Source organism: Entelurus aequoreus, linkage group LG01 (genome assembly GCF_033978785.1).
Source record: "Entelurus aequoreus isolate RoL-2023_Sb linkage group LG01, RoL_Eaeq_v1.1, whole genome shotgun sequence".
Classification (NCBI taxonomy): Eukaryota; Metazoa; Chordata; class Actinopteri; order Syngnathiformes; family Syngnathidae; genus Entelurus; species Entelurus aequoreus.
In genome coordinates, this window is record NC_084731.1 from 75,575,036 (window position 1) to 75,598,375 (window position 23,340).

The following is a 23,340-nucleotide window of genomic DNA, read 5'->3' on the forward strand; positions in this document are numbered from 1 at the left end:
CTTTTTAACTAATTTTGTATGTTTACACCTAAAAATAGGGCTTTGTAATACTTTGCTCCATCTTGGAAGTATGTTATAATGTCTCTTGTATTGAAAAGCTAGCATAAAACTGAAGCATACTAATGTTAGCATGCTTCAGTTTTATGTTAGCTTTTCAGCTAATTTTGTATGTTTACAGCTAAAAATAGGGCATTTTATGACTTGGCTCCATCTTAGAATTACGCTAACTTGTCCCATGTCATCAAGCTGCTGTAGCATGCTAACATTTTGTGCTAGCATTTTAGCTAACTTTGTGTGTTTAAACCTAAAAATGATGGATTTGGATACGTTGCGCCATCTTAGAAGTATGCTGGCTTCGATCGACCCCAGATCAGAGGTTCGGGGCACAGATCGCAGGCCCATCAAAATTTCCGCTGGAACTCAACATTGCAACTTTTTCTTGTTATTTAATTTGCTCTTTTATTCCACTTTTTATTTTTAGAATGTGCTGTACCCCGGGCCACACTTTGGACACCCCTGAAGCAGAAGAATGTCGGCTTGGATTTTGTATTATTTAAATGTGTGTGTGTGTGTGTGTGTGGCAAACCGCAATGGAAACAGGAAGCAGCAGAGCCCCCTGGTGGTCCGTCAAACAGACGCCGACGTGACCCCGGCGGAGATCACTTTGCTTCTGATGGACGCCGACCAGGAAAAATGTGCAGGAATTTTCCCTCCGTTTTTGTTTGCGTCAAGTTTCAGGAAGCGAGGAAGGAGGGGAAAATGAGATCCAGACCACAAAGGGGGTGGGAGTGTGGAAGGGGGGGGGGATCGGATGTCCAGACAGAGGCGGAGCTGCAACGTTCAACTTCACTCCAGCTCCTGTTTTCACACAAAAGCTTGGAGGTGACCTGTGAGGAGAGTCCGTCTGTACGCGTGTGAGAGGACAAACGGGCTACGGGATGAGAGGAAGAAGCGGGAGCGTCGCCCGTTAGGAAGCTGCTGACTCTGCCCTTTTCGCGCCGTCGTCTCCCGTGTGACCTTTGACCCCCATTCGGGATCTTCAGCGACGCGCCATGGAGACGGCAGCGTGCGGAGGCTGGAGGGAGAAGGAGGACGAGAGAGGCAGACGTTTCCTCCCCCGTCCTCGGCTGCCTGGGGCTCACCTTTGACCTCTTGGCCTTCCACACCGGGTCACCTGACGTGAGGAGGGGTGGGGGGGGGGGCGTCCGCATGCAAATGAACCGGCCTCGCAGCGCCCTGCTTGCCGTCGGCCTGCCCCCGCCCCCACCGCCGTCCCCTCCTCCGACTCCTTCCTCCTTCTCCAGTCACTTCAGCACCTTGAGGTTCTCCTACCACCTGCACAACAGCACCCCCTGTAGGACAGGTCAGTCACTGCAACAACATGCTCATGCCTGCACCCTAGCCCCAGTTAGTAGTACTTGCATCAATACTGCTCAGTACAACTCATAGTAGTCGCAGTAGTACTAGTTGGGGATGTCTCGATCCGATATTGATATTAGTCCGATATCGGCAAAAAAAAAACATCGGATGATATCAACTTGCATGTCAAATGCCTGACACAAGCAGTCCGGCAGCGTTTTTACTTGAGTAAACATCTAAATGTCCTCCAATAAGTGATCTACTTTAGTCACAGAAGGTAAACGTACTAGGCTACACTAGGAACGAGCAGCTACACAGCAGTCGTTGTGGCTTGTGCAGCCCTTTGAGACACTTGTGATTTAGGTCTATATAAATATACATTGATTGATTGAGTTAAGCACACAATCACGCACAAGCTAGACAGAGGTAGTAATAATAATAATTGAACATTTGTCAAGTTGGCAGCATGGTGGAACAGGGGTTAGTGCATGTGCCTCACAATACGAAGGTCCTGAGTTCAATCCTCCCACCTCCAAAGACATGCACCTGGGGATAGGTTGATTGGCAACACTAAATTGGCCCTAGTGTGTGAATGTTGTCTGTCTATCTGTGTTGGCCCTGTGATGAGGTGGCAACTTGTCCAGGGTGTACCCCGCCTTCCGCCCGTGTGCAGCTGGGATAGGCCTTAGCACCCCCCGCAACCCTGAAAGGGACAAGCGGTAGAAAATGGATGGGTGGATGGGACATTTGTCAAGTTGGATTTATTTTTGTGTAGTTGCATATAGGGTTGTCTCAATACCAATATTTTGGTACCGGTACCAAAATCTATTTCGATACTTTTCTAAATAAAGGAGACCACAAAAAATTGCATTATTGGCTTTATTTTAACAAAAAATCTTAGGGTACATTAAACATATGTTTATTATTGCAAGTTTGTCCTTAAATAAAATAGTGAACATACTAGACAACTTGTCTTTTAGTAGTAAGTAAACAAACAAAGGTTCCTAATTAGTCTGCTGACATATGCAGTAACATATTGTGTCATTTATCCTTCTATTATTTTGTCAACATTATGAAGGACGAACTGTAAAAACTGTTAATATCTGCTTATTTTCTGTTTCACTATGTTCTATCTACACTTCTGTTAAAATGTAATAATGACTTATTCTTCTGTTGTTTGATACTTTACATTAGTTTTGGATGGTACCACACATTTGGGTATCGATCCGATACCAAGTAGTTACAGGATCATACATTGGTCATTTTCAAGGTCCTCATGTGTCCAGGGACATATTTCCTGAGTTTATAAACATAACATGAATTTTTTTTAAAAAGGAAAAAAGATTTTGTGACGATAAAAAAATATCGATGTAATCATAGTAGTATCGACTTGATACGCTCTTGTACTTGGTATCATTACAGTGGATGTCAGGTGTAGATCCACCCATGGCATTTGTTTACATTCAGGTGCGCTAGCTTTTGTTAGCGGTGAGCTATTGTATCCTCCTACGGTGTGTAGTGAAGCATGTTTAGCTATTCCTCATCCTGCAGTGATAATAACACTTGTAAGAAACATACTTTATTTGCCGCCATGGAGACGAGGGTTAGTGATTTAGAAGTAGCTAAAACACTGCCGACTGCGGATGGATGTTAGCCGCTAGCTACCTAGCCATGTCTTAAAGCACCTCTTCCTGAGGGCGTTTCCGTGTTATAACTTCACCTTTATCTTTAGTTTTTAGGCCAAAATGCGTCCATTCTCCCTTTTCTGTCTACACACTGTCTGCTTGTAAGTACTCCGTGTGTGTGTGCTGCTGAACATGCTCCTCTGCTCGTATAACCAGCAATGTCACGACGTGACGCCCAGGAACCAGTACTTTTCAAACAGAGTACAGTACCGTTTTTGATTCATAAGTACCGTGATACTATACTAGTACCGGTATACCGTACAACCCTAGTTGCATGTTACTTGCACATACAAAGTCTCCAAGGCAGTATTTAGAAAGTGTCCAGTAACAAACGTGTCCCCGTCATTCAGTTTACTGCGTCGTGAGCCTAATTTCATGAATTACTGAGGTCACGAGGTGTCGGTTATTGACAAATAGGGTTTTCTTACCTACCATTGTTCTGGTTGACTCATTTCACTCGATCAAACTTCCTCTAACATTTCACGCTACAAAATAAAATGTGTGATTCCTGCTGATACAGTATCTTGTCGATTAATATCATTATGGTTCAATATCATTATGGTTCAATACTCTAGGCTCCGATGGCGGTATCGTATCAAAAGTGTAAAAGTTGTATTGGGACGCCCTTAGTAGTAGTACTTGTAAAAGTAGCTATAGCAGTAGTTTTACTCTTAGTAGTAGTACACAAGTAGTGGTACTTCCAGGAGTAATATCAGTAATAGTAGCAACAATAATAGTACTTGTAGCAATAAGTTAGTTGTACTGGTAGTACCCATACTTAAATAGTAGAAGAAGTATAGTAATAGGTCTCACAGTAATACTTACAGTTAGTAGCAGTAGTGGTATTCATAGTAGTATAGTAGTGCTTACAATAGTAATTGTATTATTAGTACTACTAAAGTAATTTCAGAATTTATTGCTTTAAAAACAGAATACAATGATTTTGCAAATCCTTTTCAACTTATATTCAATTGAATAGACTGCAAAGACAAGGTATTTAATGTTCCAAGTGAGAAACTTAATTTTTTTTTGCAAATAATCATTAACTTGGAATTTAATGGCAGCAACACATTGCAAAAAAGTTGTCGCAAAGGCATTTTTACCACTGTGTTACATGGCCTTTCCTTTTCACAACACTCAGTAAACGTTTGGGAACTGAGGAGACACATTTTTGAAGTGGAATTATTTCCCATTATTGCTTGATGTACAGCTTAAGTTGTTCTGTGGTATTTTAGGCTTCATAATGCGCCACACATTTTCAACAGGAGACCGGTCTGGACTACAGGCAGGCCAGTCTCGTACCCGCACTCTTTTACTATGAAGCCACGCTGTTGTAACACGTGGCTTGGCATTGTCTTGCTGAAATAAGCAGGGGCGTCCATGATAACGTCCCTTGGATGGCAACATATGTTGCTCCAAAACCTGTATGTACTTTTCAGCATTAATGGTGCCTTCACAGATGTGTAAGTTACCCATGCCTTATGCACTAATACACCCCCATACCATCACAGATGCTGGCTTTTCAACTTTGCGCCTAGAACAATCCGGATGGTTCTTTTGCTCTTTGGTCCGGAGGACACGTCTAGTTTCCAAAATTAATTTGAAATGTGGACTCGTCAGACCACAGAACACTTTTCCACTTTGCATCAGTCCATCTTAGATGAGCTCGGGCCCAGCGAAGCCGGCGGCGCTTCTGGGTGTTGTTGATAAATGGCTTTGGCTTTGCATAGTAGAGTTTTAACTTGCACTTACAGATGTAGCGACCAACTGTAGTTACTGACAGTGGTTTTCTGAAGTGTTCCTGAGCCTATGTGGTGATATCCTTTACACATTGCTTTTTGATGCAGTACCGCCGGAGGAATCGAAGGTCATGGGCATTCAATGTTGGTTTTCAGCCTTGCTGCTTACGTGCAGTGATTTCTCCAGATTCTCTGAACCTTTTGATGATATAGATGGTGAAATCCCTTGCAATAGCTCCTTGAGAAATGTTGTTCTTATAAATAAATAATGATAAATGGGTTATACTTGTCTTTCTACCTTCAAGGTACTCAAAGCGCTTTGACAGTATTTCCACATTCACCCATTCACACACACATTCACACACTGATGGCGGGAGCTGCCATGCAAGGCGCTAACCAGCAGCCAACAGGAGCAAGGGTGAAGTGTCTTGCCCAAGGACACAACGGACGTGACTAGGATGGTAGAAGGTTGGGATTGAACCCCAGTAACCAGCAACCCTCCGATTGCTGGCACGGCCACTCTACCAACTTCGCCACGCCGCCCCTGTTCTTAAACAATTTGCTCATGCATTTGTTGCCAAAGTGGTGACCCTCGCCCCATTCTTGTTTGTGAATGACTGAGCTGTTCATGGAAGCTGCTTTTATACCCAATCATGGCACCCACCATTTCCCAATTAGCCCGTTCACCTGTGAGATGTTCCAAATAAGTGTTTGATGAGCATTAATCAACTTTCTCAGTCTTTTTTGACACTTGTGCCAGCTTTTTTGAAACATGTTGCAGGCATCAAATTCCAAATGAGCTAATATTCGCTAAAAATAACTAAGTTTTCCAGTTCGAACGTTAAGTATCTTGTCTTTGCAGTCTATTCAATTGAATATAGGTTAAAAATGATTAGCAAATCATTGTATTGTTTTTATTAACGATTTACACAACGTGCCAACTTCACTGGTTTTGAGGTTTGTATATATATATATATACACTGCCGTTCAAAAGTTTGGGGTCACCCAAACAATTTTGTGGAATAGCCTTCATTTCTAAGAACAAGAATAGACTGTCGAGTTTCAGATGAAAGTTCTCTTTTTCTGGCCATTTTGAGCGTTTAATTGACCCTACAAATGTGATGCTCCAGAAACTCAATGTGCTCAAAGGAAGGTCAGTTTTGTAGCTTCTGTAACGAGCTAAACTGTTTTCAGATGTGTGAACATGATTGCACAAGGGTTTTCTAATCATCAATTAGCCTTCTGAGCCAATGAGCAAACACATTGTACCATTAGAACACTGGAGTGATAGTTGCTGGAAATGGGCCTCTATACACCTATGTAGATATTGCAGCAAAAACCAGACATTTGCAGCTAGAATAGTCATTTACCACATTAGCAATGTATAGAGTGTATTTCTTTAAAGTTAAGACTAGTTTAAAGTTATCTTCATTGAAAAGTACAGTGCTTTTCCTTCAAAAATAAGGACATTTCAATGTGACCCCAAACTTTTGAACAGTAGTATATATATATATATATATATATATATATATATATATATATATATTATATATATATATATATATATATATATATATATATATATATATATATATATATATATATATATATATATATATATATATATAATACACACACACACACTACAACTAGGAGTACTATAGTAATAGTTATTACAATTTTACATACTAATATATATATATATATGTATTTGTAATAAATAATGGATGGATGAAGGGAATAAGCGGTAGAAAATAGATGGATGGATGGAATACTCTAGTACTCCTAGTGGTAGTGGTCGTTATGGTAGCATCTGGCACATGAGACGGTATCTTCCATGAGGTGGTTTTCACATGCGTTGAAATTATGTCATGTGGCTGTTGGTCACGTGACAGGAAGTGATTTCGTCGCACAAAAACGAGGGAAAAGCAGACTGAACGTGCCGACCGCCTTGTGACGTCATAAAAAGTGTAGCATTATGTCATATTATATCATCACTGCTAATTCCCAGGATGCAGTGGGGCATGTGTGAAGGCTAAAAATAGATTCCCGCCGCTGCTGAAAGGAAGCGACAAACGCGACACTTTCGTTGTTAGCCCTGCCCCTTTCCGTCCTTTTTATTATGCGCATGGCCCGGGTTCAATACAGCGGGTCAATAAAGTCACGCTGCAGATGATGCCAGGGTGCGCTTGTTTTTCACTCACGTGGGTGCCAGTGGGCATCTGGGGCGCGTTTGTTTTCCACACCCTGGCTCACGTAGAGAGATGATCTCATATAAAGACATCAACCACTGTGGGGTGGCCATCTGCCTCGAGCACTTGGCTGGCTTCAGTGCTCATCTGCAGAAACCCTGTGCTTTTACTTTGAAAGGTCAGCTGATAGGAAATGCTTTCGCTTGAATATCAGTCGCCAACCTTTCTGGGAAAAGTCCTAAGGTCCTAGGAGCGGTTCTACACAGTCAAGGAGGGAACTGGAGAGTGTCTGGTGGTGCTCCTCCATGGAGGATCTGGTCATTGGTTCTAATTAAGTCCTGATGGACACAACTTCTGATGCTAATGCTAGCTGATGCTAAATGCTAATGACACTCACGTAGGGTGTCCCTAATGTTTTGGCCGGATCATCTTTAAATTGGAGGTTCATGTCGTTGCCATGGAGACCGAAGTGGAGGAGGAGAAGACACCCCCGCCCCGCTGCGTCTCTCTCTCTCTCTCTCTCTCTCTCTCTCTCTCTCTCTCTCTCTCTCTCTCTCCGGTCGGTCCGCTAAGTCAAATCAAGCGCCTCTAACCCAGTTCGCTCGCGCGGTCTCTTCTCTCACTGCGGCTCCCCGGCTCGGTTCGCTTCCGCTCCGGGCCGCGCCGCGCCGAGCCTGCCCTGCGTCCGCACCGGAGCCGGTGTGTCGTCTCGTTGTTCTCCGTGCATGTGGACCGGGCGCGCCGCGGTCTGCCCGACGCAACATCGTCGTTCATGAGCGGACTGGTGCTGTGCTGCGCGATGTACATGGACAGAAGCAGCCTGAGCACAGGTGAGCGCGCACACGCACACCCACGCGCGCGCGCCTGGTGACAGCTGCAGCGGCGCTGTCACAGCACGGATGCGGGGGGGGGGGGGGGGGGGGGTGTAATACACGTGCACACGCGCTGACCGACATCTCGCCGCAGTCGATGGGTTCTCGCGTAGCGCGCGCGCGCGCGCGTACACACGCACTCACGCCGCCGCCGATGTGGGCTAGTGTGGCGCGTGTGCACGTCACTGCGTCTGAGGCCAGATGTGGCGCCTGTCGTCGCGGTGCACGCGCCCGACGCTCGTCGAGTGCGAGTGACTGCAGCGTGCGCGTGCGTTCTGTCGGGGGGGTGACGATGATGAAGACGAGAGCGTCGTCTTCTGTGTGCAGACACACCCCCTCTCCTCGTGTGTGTGCGCGCGCGCGTGTCCGCGTCCTCTAGAACCAACTTCATGTCCCCGATGACCTCATTTACAACCTCCATCCATCCGTCCGTAGAACCGCCTCCGTAGAACCTCATAAGCGGGTCAGTGTGAAGGTTCCACAGCATGTCGCAGTCGACCGATGACCCCTCCGTGTGTTCGATGTCATGCTCATGCTAAGTTGTAACGCAACGCGGAGGAGGATGTTGTTGCCATGGCAACATGCGGTGGCCATGTTGATGTGCACAGGTCATGTGTCGGCTAGCTAACGTTCGTGTTAGCGATCCCTTTATGTAACCCTACGGCACAGTTGTTAGCATTTTAGTGTTAGCATTCCAGGCTTTTTCTTTTTTTGCTAATTTTGCAGCTCAGTGTCAAATATTTGGATTATTGACAAGTGATACCTGTCAAAATGCTAACGTTAATATGCTAGCTTTTTTTTTTTTTGGTAGCAAATTTTGTAGGTATTTTGGTAGTAGATGCACACTAAAGTTAGCATGCTTGCATTTTAAACACAATTTTCAGTCACACACCTCTGAGTAATATATTTTACAGTTCGCATTTTAGCATGCTAATCTTAGCATGCTAGCTTTTATATATGGCTCCATTTTGTTTGGGCCTGCTCATTACCTCCCCTACAGGTTTGGGGTGGAACAGCATTGGTTCCAACTTTCACTGGTTCACATTTAAAGCTCTTCCTAAGGGAATTTATTCATTATTATAATTTATCCATTTTCTACCGCTTGTCCTTTCTTTGGGGTCGCAGGGTGGTGCTGGAGCCTATCTCAGATGCATTCGAGCGGAAGGCAGGGTACACCCTGGACAAGTCGCTACCTCATCACAGGGCCAACACAGATAGACAGACAACATTCACACTTACATTCACACACTAGGGACATATTTAATGTATTAATACTATGTTATTGTTATTTAGCAGGTATACGTCAGTGTCATATATTTTGGTATGCCACTAATTGTAACTGTAAGCATGTTAGCTTAGTACTGTTAGCATGCTAACATTTTCAGCTCATTTTGCTTACTTGACACTATGTGGCCAGCATGCTAACTGTTAGCATTTCAGTTTGGCTTTGGATCTTCAGCATTAGCGCAACATGTCTAGTTCTTTGAAGGGAATCCATATATTGTACTGGTTTTAAATTGGAAAAATACCAAAATGGCCCCAGCGAGACGTTCCGGGGAAGCCATCTTTTGACCTTTCACCCCTCCACCCCTAGGTCCCTCCTCGAGCCCTAGCCTGCCGGCTAAGGGTCTCTCTCTGGAGCCTCCCTGTGGCCACCAGGGTGCGCTGGGCGCCGATGCCCCCCAGCAGGCCACCTGCTCCTCATCGGGCCCCGCCTCCCTGGAAGGCGGGGCTTCTTCGGGAGAGCTACAGGAGGTCAACGAGACGGGACCGCCGCAGCTGCCGACGTGCACCCTGACACCGGCGAGTAGGAGGCGGCCTAATGCACTGGGACCAAAGCCTCAAGGTAAGCGCCGCCACCTGTTGCCTTGCGCTGCAATCGCACGCGCTGACTCCGCCCTCTCTGCAGTCCCGCCCAAGCCCCCTCACCTCCAACAGCAGGCGGGGGCCTTGAGGTCGCGACCCCGTGCTCCGGACAAGCCCCTCCCGCCTCCCCCACCATGTAGGCCTCTCCCGACGGACCCTCGAGGTTGCCGGACCCCGCCGCCCCGCCTCGATGACCACGCATCCCCCACCTGCGTGCTGTCGCTTATCGAGAAGTTTGAGCGGTGAGTTGTGATGTCGTCGTGACGTCACTTTCTCACAAAGTGATGCTGTCGAGTAAATGTGGTCATGTGACACATCACATGTTAAAGATCTCCCGAAAAAAACACTTTGTCTTCTTCCTCTGGAGGACTCATTGGACTCCTTGGTCCTCTTTTTTATTGACACTTTAGTTCAGAGTTGATCAATACCTGGAAGTTTCTATTGATAACCTAGCATGTTTATCTTTATGATATGTTAACATGTCAATTGACATGTTAGCATGTTTATTTATATGATAACATATTATGTTAGCATGTTCAATAATATGTTAATATATTATTGTGTTAGCATGTTAAATAATATGTTAGTAATATTTGAATATGTTAGCAAGTTCATTAATATGTTAATAATATTGTAGTATGCTAGCATGTTCATTGGTATGTTAATGATATATTCTTATGTTAACACGTTAAATAATATGTTAATCATATATTAATATGTTAGCATGTTCATTAATATGTTAATATATTAATATTGTATCATGTTCATTAATATATTATTATATTAATATGTTATCATGTTCATTAATATGTTAGCATGTTTATAAATATGTCAATCTATAATTTGTTGTTAGTATGTTCATTAATATGTTAATGATATATTAATGTTACCATGTTCATTAATATGTCAACATATTAATATATTAGCATGTTTCTTACGATGTTAGCATGTTCATTGAGATGTTGGCATGGTCATTACTATGTTATTATGTTAATATGTTAGCATATTCATTGATATGTTAATAATATGTTAGCATGTTCATTAATATGTTAACATTTTCATCGATATGTTAACATATTGATATGTTAGCATGTTCATTACTGTGTCTGCAAGTTCAACAATACGTTAAGGCAGAGGTCTCAAACTCAATTTACCTGGGGGCCACTGGATGCAGAAACTGGGTGAGGCTGGGCCGCAAGAAAAGATTTCTTAAAAAAATCTAACATGCACTTTTTAATGAATTCACCTTCTTCGAATGGCTATCCTGCCCTAGCAACATACTTGCCAACCCTCCCGATTTTTACGGGAAACTCCCGAATTTCAGTGCCCCCCCCCGACAATCTCCCGGGGCAACCATTCTACAAATTTTCACCCGGACAACAATATTAAGAGCGGGCCGTGATGGCTCTGCCTTTAACGTCCTCCACAACCTGTCGTCGCGTCCGCTTTTTCACCATACAAACAGCGTGCCGGCCCAGTCACATGTTGTATGAGGCTTCTGCAGACACACGCAAGTGACTGCAAGACATACTTGATCAACAGCCATACAGGTCACACTGAGGGTGGCCGTATAAACAACTTTATCACTGTTACAAATATGCGCCACACTGTGAACCCACACCAAACAAGAATGACAAACACATTTCCGGAGAACATCCGCACCATAACACAACATAAACACAACAGAACAAATACCCAGAACACCTTGCAGCCCTAACTCAGGGCGGGGCAGGGTTTGGTGGTAGCCTGGAAGAGTTAGGGCTGCATGGGATTCTGGGTATTTGTTCTGTTGTGTTTATGTTGTGTTACGGTGCGGATGTGTTTGTCATTCTTGTTTGGTGTGGGTTCACAGTGTGGCGCATATTTGTAACAGTGTTAAACTTGTTTATACGGTCACCCTCAGTGTGACCTGTGTGGCTGTTGATCAAGTATGTCTTGCAGTCGTTTACGTGTGTCTACAGAAGCCAAATACAACATGTGACTGGGCTGGCACCCTGTTTGTACAGGCTGTAGAGGACGCTAAAGTCAGTGCCGTCACGGCACGCCCTTAATATTGTTGTCCGGGTGAAAATCGGGAGAATGGTTGCCCCTGGAGATTTCTGGGAGGGGCAATGAAATTCGGGAGTCTCCCGGAAAAATCGGGAGGGTTTACAAGCATGATGCTGTCAAGCGCCATTCATATAAAACTCGCTGGCCGCACTAACATAACATTTTCATATTAAAGTGCGGGCAGCAAAATAACGTCTCGCGGGCCGCGTGTTTGAGACCCGTTAGCATGTTCATTACTATGTTAACATGTTATTATGTTAGCATATTCATTAGTATGTTAATAATATGTTATGTTAGCATGTTTTTTGAGATTTTAGCATGTTTATTACTATGTTAGCAAATTCATCAATAGGTTAGCACAGGGGTCACCAACCTTTTCGAAACCAAGAGCTACTTCTTGGGTACTGATTAATGCGAAGGGCTACCAGTTTGATACACACTTAAATAAATTGCCAGAAATAGCCAATTTGCTCAATTTACCTTTAACTCTATGTTATTATTGATAATTAATTATATTTATCTTTGTGGAAACACTGATCATCTTAATGATTTCTCACAATAAATATACTGTATATAGAAACAGATAAATATCAATATGCAACACTTTATTTTTATATTTTCTCTAAGTGCACATTTTTCAAATTGAACATTTTCAAATGATCACTTTTGAGACAGTCTTGTGGAATCACAATATCCCATTTTAACTAGCTAGCCACTAACATTTTTGAACAAATCATGAATTACTTTGCACCATGTTTGTACAAATAATAACTCATGTGAAATACAAAAGTCAACTCTCAAATTTTTAAATAAATCATGTCACACTTTGAACTGGACACCAAATCTGTTATCTGTTTCTTTATCAGTTAGTGAAGACCAAGTCTTTAAAATATTTTCTTGGATTTTTAATTTTTCTTTTAGTTTTGTCTCTCTTAGAATTAAAAATGTCGAGAAAAGCGAGACCAGCTTGCTAGTAAATAAATAACATTTAAAAAACAGAGGCAGCTCACTGGTAAGTGCTTGTCAAGTGTTTTGCTTTTTTCACTGTGCTTATCCCACACTTGAAGGGATGTACCAATGCTGAATGTGGCTTTTGGATTTCACTCAAAAGACCAGACCGTAGTTACTTTTTTCCTTTTATTTTCCTTTAGTTTGCAAGTTTTTCCAACGAAGAAACCGCTTCTTTTTTCTTCTTTAGTCTTTTTAGCAGTCTTTAGCAGTGTTAGTAGACTTTAGTTTCTTTAGCTGTCATTAGCTGTCTTTAGTAGCCTTTAGCTTCTTTAGTAGGTGAAAAACCTTTAAGGACAAAACACCACAAGAGTAACATGCTGTAAAAAATCAATCAATTATTAATCCCATAATTTACAATTATTAATCAGGCTATCAAACACTTAACAATTAAACAAGTGCAAGAAAATGGATTAATGTTTTCCCTTTAAGTTAATTCAGATTTTAAATAAATTGTCTCAACATAAATGCACCAAGATACATATAAAATACATTTAACACCAGAAACACAATAGATAAATGCAGCAGAAAACCCAATATGCAAATACATAAATACCTAACCAATTAACCACCTATTTTAGATACATATTTAAAATCCATATCCAATACAAATATATTATTAATTTAGCAGTGAAACACTCAATCTTAAACGCTGTCTACTGGTACAAAAATACCCTTTTTCTATGCCCTCACTAGCAGCCAATGATCCAACACAGTTAAATCCAACACTTTAAGTTGAGCGACTTCACCCTCCCGATGAAGCAAACTGCTCCAACATTTATCAAACTAAGCAAAGAATATCAACACTTCCTTACCAAACAACAGTTACACAAAACACCGTGTGTATTTAGCCTCCAGACTAAGCACGCTACATGCACACAACTCCCCCCCCCCCCCCCCCCCCCTCTTCTCACCAGCGCAACAGGTGCGCCACACCCACAAAGAGAAATAAAGTGCAATCTTACCAGCTGTCCGTTCAGCTTTTGGTTTTGGTACACTTTTGGCACAACTCTGTGTTATCTGTAATGAACCAAACCTTTCTCCACTCTGCGCTGGCGTCTTTTGTACTCCTTTATTTGACACAGCTGTCTAATTACTGGGCTCGCGCACCAGCAGACGAGACGGGAGCGCGCCGCGTTATACCTGCGCGTGAACGTAAACTGATAATGCCGAATTATATACATTTCCTGGGGTTGCCTAGGTGAATAGGGATGTGGATGTGCTCTAAAATAAAATATAATTTTATTAAGTGGGGTTTGGCTGGTTGCCAAGCAGCCGCAGTTACGCGCTCGCGCATCAGCTGACGAGAGTGCTGCTATTTGAGCTATTTTTAGAACAGGCTAGCGGGCGACTCATCTGGTCCTTACGGGCGACCTGGTGCCCGCGGGCGCCGCGTTGGTGACCCCTATGTTAGCATATAATATGTTAGCATGTTAATTGGTATGTTAGCATGTTCATCAATATGTTAATATATTAATATGTTAAAATGTTTATTGATATGTCAGCATGTGTATTACTATTTTAGCATGTTCATCAATATGTTAACATATTAATGTGTTAGAATTTTCATTGATGTTGGCATGTTCATTATTATGTTAACATATTAATATGTTAGGATGTTCATTGCAATGTTAGTTAGTTCATTACTATTTTACCAAGTTCATCAACATGCTAACATATTCATAAGTTAGCATGTTCCATAAGATGTTAGCATGCTAGTTGATTTGTTAGCATGGTTAAGATATTGTATGTTTATTGACACATTAGCATGTTCATCTGTAAATTACAAACCCCGTTTCCATATGAGTTGGGAAATTGTGTTAGATGTAAATATAAACGGAATACAATGATTTGCAAATCATTTTCAACCCATATTCAGTTGAATATGCTACAAAGACAACATATTTGATGTTCAAACTGATAAAAAATATTTTTTTTGCAAATAATCATTAACTTTAGAATTTGATGCCAGCAACACGTGACAAAGAAGTTGGGAAAGGTGGCAATACATACTGATAAAGTTGAGGAATGCTCATCAAACACTTATTTGGAACATCCCACAGGTGAACAGGCAAATTGGGAACAGGTGGGTGCCATGATTGGGTATAAAAGTAGATTCCATGAAATGCTCAGTCATTCACAAACAAGGATGGGGCGAGGGTCACCACTTTGTCAACAAATGCGTGAGCAAATTGTTGAACAGTTTAAGAAAAAACTTTCTCAACCAGCTATTGCAAGGAATTTAGGGATTTCACCATCTACAGTCTGTAATATCATCAAAGGGTTTAGAGAATCTGTAGAAATCACTGCACGTAAGCAGCTAAGCCCGTGACCTTCGATCCCGCAGGCTGTACTGCATCAACAAGCGACATCAGTGTGTAAAGGATATCACCATATGGGCTCAGGAACATTTCAGAAACCCACTGTCAGTAACTACAGTTGGTCGCTACATCTGTAAGTGCAAGTTAAAACTCTCCTATGCAAGGCGAAAACCGTTTATCAACAACACCCAGAAACGCCGTCGGCTTCGCTGGGCCTGAGCTCATCTAAGATGGACTGATACAAAGTGGAAAAGTGTTCTGTGGTCTGACGAGTCCACATTTCAAATTTTTTTTGGAAACTGTGGACGTCGTGTCCTCCGGACCAAAGAGGAAAAGAACCATCCGGATTGTTATAGGCGCTAAGTTGAAAAGCCAGCATCTGTGATGGTATGGGGGTGTATTAGTGCCCAAGACATGGGTAACTTACACATCTGTGAAGGCGCCATTAATGCTGAAAGGTACATACAGGTTTTGGTGCAACATATGGTGCCATCCAAGCAACGTTACCATGGACGCCCCTGCTTATTTCAGCAAGACAATGCCAAGCCACGTGTTACATCAACGTGGCTTCATAGTAAAAGAGTGCGGGTACTAGACTGGCCTGCCTGTAGTCCAGACCTGTCTCCCATTGAAAATGTGTGGCGCATTATGAAGCCTAAAATACCACAACGGAGACCCCCGGACTGTTGAACAACTTAAGCTGTACATCAAGCAAGAATGGGAAAGAATTCCACCTGAGAAGCTTAAAAAATGTGTCTCCTCAGTTCCCAAACGTTTACTGAGTGTTGTTAAAAGGAAAGGCCATGCAACACAGTGGTGAACATGCCCTTTCCCAACTACTTTGGCATGTGTTGCAGCCATGAAATTCTAAGTTAATTATTATTTGCAAAAAAAAAAAAAAGTTTATGAGTTTGAACATCAAATATATTGTCTTTGTAGTGCATTCAATTGAATATGGGTTGAAAAGGATTTGCAAATCATTGTATTCCGTTAATATTTACATCTAACACAATTTCCCAACTCATATGGAAACGGGGTTTGTAGTAATGTTTACTAACATGTTACCATGTTAATATGTTAGCATGTTTAATGATATATTAGCATGTTCATTAACATGTTGTCATATTAGTATGTTAGCATGTTCATTGATACGTTGGCATGTTCATTAATATATCAACATATTAATGTTTGCATGTTCATTGAGATGTAGTAGGTTATTGATATGTTAGCATAGTCACTAATGTTGACGTAATATGTTAGCATGTTCATTGAGATGTAGTATGTATATTGATATGTTAGCATGTTTGATATGTTAGCATTGTCATTGATATAGCATGTTAATCAATATGTTAGCATGTTCCTCATATGTAAGCATGTTCATTGATGTTAGGATGTTTAATGATACATTAGCACATTCATCAATATGGTAGCATGTTCATTGATAGGATAGCATTTTATTGATATGTTAGCATATTCAATGATATGTTGGCATGTTTAATGATATGTCAGTATGTTCATTGATATGTTAGCATATTCAATGATATGTTGGCATGTTTAATGATATGTCAGTATGTTCATTGATATGTTAGCATACTCAATGATATGTTAGCATGTTTAATGATATGTTGGCATGTTTAATGATATGTCAGCATGTTCACTGATATGTCAGCATGTTCATTGATATGTTAGCATATTCATTGATATGTTAGCATGTTTAATGATATGTCAGCATGTTCACTGATATGTTAGCATGTTTAATGATATGTTGGCATGTTTAATGATATGTCAGTATGTTCGTTGATATGTTAGCATATTCATTCATATGTTATACATGTTCAATATGTTAGAATGTTCATTGCAATGTTAGCATATTCATTGATATGTTAGCATTTTTATTGATATGTTAGCATGATAATTGCCATGTTAGCATATTCATTGATATGTTAGCATTTTTATTGATATGTTAGCATGATAATTGCCATGTTAGCATATTAAAAGATATGTTAGCATGCTTAATTATATGTTAGCATGTCTATTGATATGTTAGCATATTCATTGATGTTTTAGCATGAGTATTGATACGCTACCATATTCACTAATGTGTTAGCGTGTTCATGGATGTGTTAGTATGTTTAATGATATGTTAGCCTATTCATTGATATGGTAGTATGTTTATTGATATGTTAGCATGTTTAATGATACATTAGCATAGTCATCGATATGTTAGCATATTTGTTGGTACGTTAGCATATTCATTGATGTGTTAGCATGTTTAATGACACATTAGCATGTTCATTAATATGTTAGCATGTTCATTGATAGGTTAGCATTTTGTTTATATGTTAGCATATTCAATGATATGTTAGCATGTTTAATGATATGTTAGCATGTTTAATGATATGTTGGCATGTTTAATGATACGTTAGCATGTTCATTGATATGTTAGCATGTTCATTGATATTTAGCATGTTGTTGATATGTTAGCATGTTCAATGATATGTTAGCATGTCTATTAATGTGTTAAGGTTTTTTTGCTTGTTTTGCATTAGCGAGCAGATCATCATGGTTCCTGACATCACCGGGGGGGCTCTGTGTCCCCGCCCCCTCGACCCCGCCTCTTCCCGACCCTCGTCCCCACCGTCATTCGCCCCTCCCCCAACCAAGGCGGAGGAGGAAGTCGTGCTGCAGGAAGGGGACGATCCGGCCCAGGAGGCGAGGCCAGAGGTGCCCTCAGAGAAAGACCTGGAAGACGAGCTCAGCGAGCGTCCGCCTGTGGACCAATCAGAAGCCCCGCCCGGGCGTCTGTCCCTCCCATCCTCGCAGACGGACGGCAAGCTGGCCAACCGCGACAGCGGCATTGACAGCATCAGCTCGCCGTCGCACAGCGAGGAGCTCTGCTTTGTGGGTGTGGATGAGGTGGGCGGGGCTTACCCCTGCGCCCTCCCCCGCCTCTCCAGCTCGTCCTCATACGCTGGCGAGGAGGGCGGGGCCAGAAGGCGGGACTTCTCGGAGGACGCTGACAGCGACCTGGAGGAGGAAGAGGAGGCGGAGCTAACGCTGGTGCTCCCGCCTGCACGGCAAGACTTGGCGGAGGTAAGGCAGGAAATGAGAGATTTTCAAAATAAAAGCCGAAAGGTGACGCGAAGCGTGCTTGGCAGCTGTCTGTCCAGCAGAGGGTGTTCCACATCGCCAACGAGCTCCTTCACACCGAGATCTCCTACGTGTCCAAGCTGCACCTCCTGGACCAGGTCCGTCGCCATGGCAACACGCCGACGCCGGACAAGGCATTTACGCGCGTCTCTCCCTCAGGTCTTCTGTGCCAGGCTCCTGGAGGAGGCGCGCTTGCGCTCGTCCTTCCCCTGCGACGTGGTCCATGGGATCTTCTCCAACATCTGCTCCATCCATTGCTTCCACCAGCAGTTCCTCCTGCCTGCCCTGCAGAAGCGCATGGAGGAGTGGTACGTCCCGCTTTTTGTCCTCCCTCGCACCCCGCCGTTAACGCTCCCGGGTGGCACGCAGGGACTCGAACCCGCGCATCGGGGACATCCTGCAGAAGCTGGCGCCCTTCCTGAAGATGTACGGCGAGTACGTGAAGAACTTTGACCATGCCATGGAGCTGCTCAACACCTGGATGGAGAGGTCGGCTCAGTTCAAGAGCATCATCCACGGCATCCAGGTACGCGCTGCCCGTCGCCACGGTAACCACGTGTGCTGAACTTTGTGTGTGCTCGTGTGTGTGTGTGTGTGTGTGTGTGTGTGTGTGTGTCAGAGGGACGAGCGCTGCGCCAACCTGACGCTGCAACATCACATGTTGGAGCCGGTCCAAAGAATTCCTCGTTACGAACTCCTTCTCAAAGATTACCTTCACCGCCTGCCTGACGACGCCCCCGACTACAAGGACGCTCAGAGTACATGAACTCCCATCATGCATTGCTCTTTTCCTGTGTCTTTTAGCACAATTAAACGTTTCAGTCACACAAAGCCTATTGTTGCACTTCACTGTAGTGTAGTGTAGTGTGTCACCTAGTATGTTTAGTGTGATAGGTGGCATGTTTAGTGTGACACTTTGCATGTTTAGTGTGTCACCTGGTATGTTTAGTGTGACAGGTAGCATGTTTAGTGTGACAGGTAGCATGTTTAGTGTGACAGGTAGCATGTTTAATGTGACAGGTAGCATGTTTAGTGTGTCACCTAGTATGTTTAGTATGACAGGTAGCATGTTTAGTGTGGCAAGTAGCATGTTAAGTGTGATAGGTAGCATGTTTAGTGTGACACTTAGCATGTTTAGTGTGTCACCTAGTATGTTTAGTGTGACAGGTAGCATGTTTAGTGTGACACCTCGCATGTTTAGTGTGTCACCTAGTATGTGTAGTGTGACAGGAAGAATGTTTAGTATGACAGGTATCAAATTTGGTGCGACAGGTAGCATGTTTAGTGTGACAGGTAGCATGTTTAGTGTGAGAGGTAGCATAAGTAGTGTGACAGGTAGCATGTTTAGTGTGACAGGGAGCATGTTTAGTGTGACATGTATCATGTTTAGTGTGACAGGGAGCATGTTTAGTGTGACATGTATCATGTTTGGTGTGACAGGTAGCATGTTTAGTGTGACAGGTAGCATGTTTAGTGTGACAGGGAACATGTTTAGTGTGACATGTATCATGTTTGGTGTGACAGGTAGCATGTTTAGTGTGACAGGTATCATGTTTGGTGTGACAGGTAGCATGTTTAGTGTGACAGGTAGCATGTTTAGTGTGACATGTATCATGTTTGGTGTGACAGGTAGCATGTTTAGTGTGACAGGTATCATGTTTGGTGTGACAGGTAGCATGTTTAGTGTGACAGGTAGCATGTTTAGTCATTAGTGTGACATGTATCATGTTTGGTGTGACAGGTAGCATGTTTAGTGTGACAGGTAGCATGTTTAGTGTGACAGGGAGCATGTTTAGTGTGACAGGTATCATGTTTGGTGTGACAGGTAGCATGTTTAGTGTGACAGGTATCATGTTTGGTGTGACCGGTAGCATGTTTAGTGTGACAGGTAGCATGTTTAGTGTGACATGTATCATGTTTGGTGTGACAGGTAGCATGTTTAGTATGACAGGTAGCATGTTTAGTGTGACAGGTATCATGTTTGGTGGGACAGGTAGCATGTTTAGTGTGACAGGTAGCATGTTTAGTGTGAGAGGTAGCATAAGTAGTCATTAGTGTGACATGTATCATGTTTGGTGTGACAGGTAGCATGTTTAGTGTGACAGGGAGCATGTTTAGTGTGACAGGGAGCATGTTTAGTGTGACAGGTATCATGTTTGGTGGGACAGGTAGCATGTTTAGTGTGACAGGTAGCATGTTTAGTGTGACACGTAGCATGTTTAGTGTGACAGGTATAATGTTTGGTGTGACATGTACCATGTTTAGTGTGTCACTTAGTATGTTTAGTGTGACAGGTATCATGTTTGGTGTGACAGGTAGCATGTTTAATGTGACAGGTAGCATGTTTAGTGTGACACTTAGCATGTTTAGTGTGACAGGTAGCATGTTTAGTGTGACAGGTATAATGTTTAGTGTGACAGGTAGCATGTTTAGTGTGACAGGTAGCATGTTTAGTGTGACAGGTAGCATGTTTAGTGTGACAGGTATCATGTTTAGTGTGACAGGTAGCATGTTTAGTGTGACAGGTATAATGTTTAGTGTGACACATAGCATGTTTAGTGTGACAGGTAGCATGTTTAGTGTGACAGGTATCATGTTTAGTGTGACAGGTAGCATGTTTAGTGTGACAGGTATAATGTTTAGTGTGACAGGTAGCATGTTTAGTGTGACAGATAGCATGTTTAGTGTGACAGGTAGCATTTTTAGTGTGACAGGTAGCATGTTTGGTGTTGCAGGTAGCATGTTTAGTGTGACAGGCGGCATGTTTAGTGTAACACATAGCATGTTTAGTGTGAGAGGTAGCATGTTTAGTGTAACTCGTAGCATGTTTAGTGTAAGAGGTTGCATGTTTAGTGTGACAGGTATCATGTTTGGTGTGACAGGTAGCATGTTTAGTGTGACAGGTATCATGTTTGGTGTGACAGGTAGCATGTTTAGTGTGACAGGTATCATGTTTGGTGGGACAGGTAGCATGTTTAGTGTGACAGGTAGCATGTTTAGTGTGAGAGGTAGCATAAGTAGTCATTAGTGTGACATGTATCATGTTTGGTGTGACAGGTAGCATGTTTAGTGTGACAGGGAGCATGTTTAGTGTGACAGGGAGCATGTTTAGTGTGACAGGTATCATGTTTGGTGGGACAGGTAGCATGTTTAGTGTGACAGGTAGCATGTTTAGTGTGACACGTAGCATGTTTAGTGTGACAGGTATAATGTTTGGTGTGACATGTACCATGTTTAGTGTGTCACTTAGTATGTTTAGTGTGACAGGTATCATGTTTGGTGTGACAGGTAGCATGTTTAATGTGACAGGTAGCATGTTTAGTGTGACACTTAGCATGTTTAGTGTGACAGGTAGCATGTTTAGTGTGACAGGTATAATGTTTAGTGTGACAGGTAGCATGTTTAGTGTGACAGGTAGCATGTTTAGTGTGACAGGTAGCATGTTTAGTGTGACAGGTATCATGTTTAGTGTGACAGGTAGCATGTTTAGTGTGACAGGTATAATGTTTAGTGTGACACATAGCATGTTTAGTGTGACAGGTAGCATGTTTAGTGTGACAGGTATCATGTTTAGTGTGACAGGTAGCATGTTTAGTGTGACAGGTATAATGTTTAGTGTGACAGGTAGCATGTTTAGTGTGACAGATAGCATGTTTAGTGTGACAGGTAGCATTTTTAGTGTGACAGGTAGCATGTTTGGTGTTGCAGGTAGCATGTTTAGTGTGACAGGCGGCATGTTTAGTGTAACACATAGCATGTTTAGTGTGAGAGGTAGCATGTTTAGTGTAACTCGTAGCATGTTTAGTGTAAGAGGTTGCATGTTTAGTGTGACAGGTATCATGTTTGGTGTGACAGGTAGCATGTTTAGTGTGACAGGTATCATGTTTGGTGTGACAGGTAGCATGTTTAGTGTGACAGGTAGCATGTTTAGTGTGAAAGGTATCATGTTTGGTGTGACAGGTAGCATGTTTAGTGTGACAGGTAGCATGTTTAGTGTGACAGGTATCATGTTTAGTGTGACAGGTAGCATGTTTAGTGTGACAGGTATAATGTTTAGTGTGACAGGTAGCATGTTTAGTGTGACAGATAGCATGTTTAGTGTGACAGGTAGCATTTTTAGTGTGACAGGTAGCATGTTTGGTGTTGCAGGTAGCATGTTTAGTGTGACAGGCGGCATGTTTAGTGTAACACATAGCATGTTTAGTGTGAGAGGTAGCATGTTTAGTGTAACTCGTAGCATGTTTAGTGTAAGAGGTTGCATGTTTAGTGTGACAGGTATCATGTTTGGTGTGACAGGTAGCATGTTTAGTGTGACAGGTATCATGTTTGGTGTGACAGGTATCATGTTTGGTGTGACAGGTAGCATGTTTAGTGTGACAGGTAGCATGTTTAGTGTGACAGGTATCATGTTTGGTGTGACAGGTAGCATGTTTAGTCTGACTGGTGGCATGTTTAGTGTGACAGGTAGCATGTTTAGTGTGACACCTAGCATGTTTAGTGTGAGAGGTAGCATGTTTAGTGTGACACATAGCATGTTTAGTGTGAGAGGTAGCATGTTAAGTGTGACAGGTAGCATGTTTAGTGTATCAGGTAGCATGTTTGGTGTGACAGGTAGCATGTTTAGTGTGACAGATATCATGTTTGGTGTGACAGGTAGCATGTTTAGTGTGACAGATATCATGTTTGGTGTGACAGGTAGCATGTTTAGTGTGACAGGTAGCATGTTTAGGGTTGCTACTTTATTTATTAACTTTGCATCTTTCGTTACATCCTTCTCTGCATCCTTCTTTGTTTCCTTCTTTACATCTTTATTTATATCCTTTTTTGTATCCTTCTTTGTGTCCTTCTTTGCATCCTTTCCTTGTCCCTCACATCCTTCCTACCCTCCGCAGTCTTCTTCACCTTCTCACTTTGTGTCCTTGCGTTCTTCTTCCTGTCCTGTGTGTGAATCACTGATTCACTGATTCATTCAATCACTTAATTACTGAATCACCGAATCATTGAATCTCTGAATCATTGAATCTCTGAATCATTGAATCACTGAATCACTCACAAGCGCAGGTGTGAGCGCCAGTCGAGACGCAGCGAGCGACTCCGAG

General features: G+C 42.6%; 1 protein-coding gene across 2 annotated transcripts in view; it reads left to right on the plus strand.

Moving 5' to 3' along the window:
- Nucleotides 1-7,574: 7,574 nt before the first annotated feature.
- Nucleotides 7,575-23,340, plus strand: part of fgd1 (FYVE, RhoGEF and PH domain containing 1) — a 33,975-nt gene continuing 18,209 nt past the window's right edge. The window contains exons 1-8 of one of the 2 annotated variants that reach the window (XM_062058241.1): nucleotides 7,575-7,805; nucleotides 9,442-9,693; nucleotides 9,757-9,955; nucleotides 17,641-18,184; nucleotides 18,250-18,339; nucleotides 18,401-18,549; nucleotides 18,611-18,767; nucleotides 18,861-18,999. In XM_062058241.1, coding sequence (XP_061914225.1) covers nucleotides 7,748-7,805; nucleotides 9,442-9,693; nucleotides 9,757-9,955; nucleotides 17,641-18,184; nucleotides 18,250-18,339; nucleotides 18,401-18,549; nucleotides 18,611-18,767; nucleotides 18,861-18,999 — 1,588 coding nt within the window. In that variant the 5' untranslated portion in view covers nucleotides 7,575-7,747. Of the gene's footprint in view, nucleotides 7,806-9,441; nucleotides 9,694-9,756; nucleotides 9,956-16,308; nucleotides 16,370-17,640; nucleotides 18,185-18,249; nucleotides 18,340-18,400; nucleotides 18,550-18,610; nucleotides 18,768-18,860; nucleotides 19,000-23,340 lie in introns of those variants that run through there. The other variant, XM_062058249.1, reaches the window with a different exon arrangement.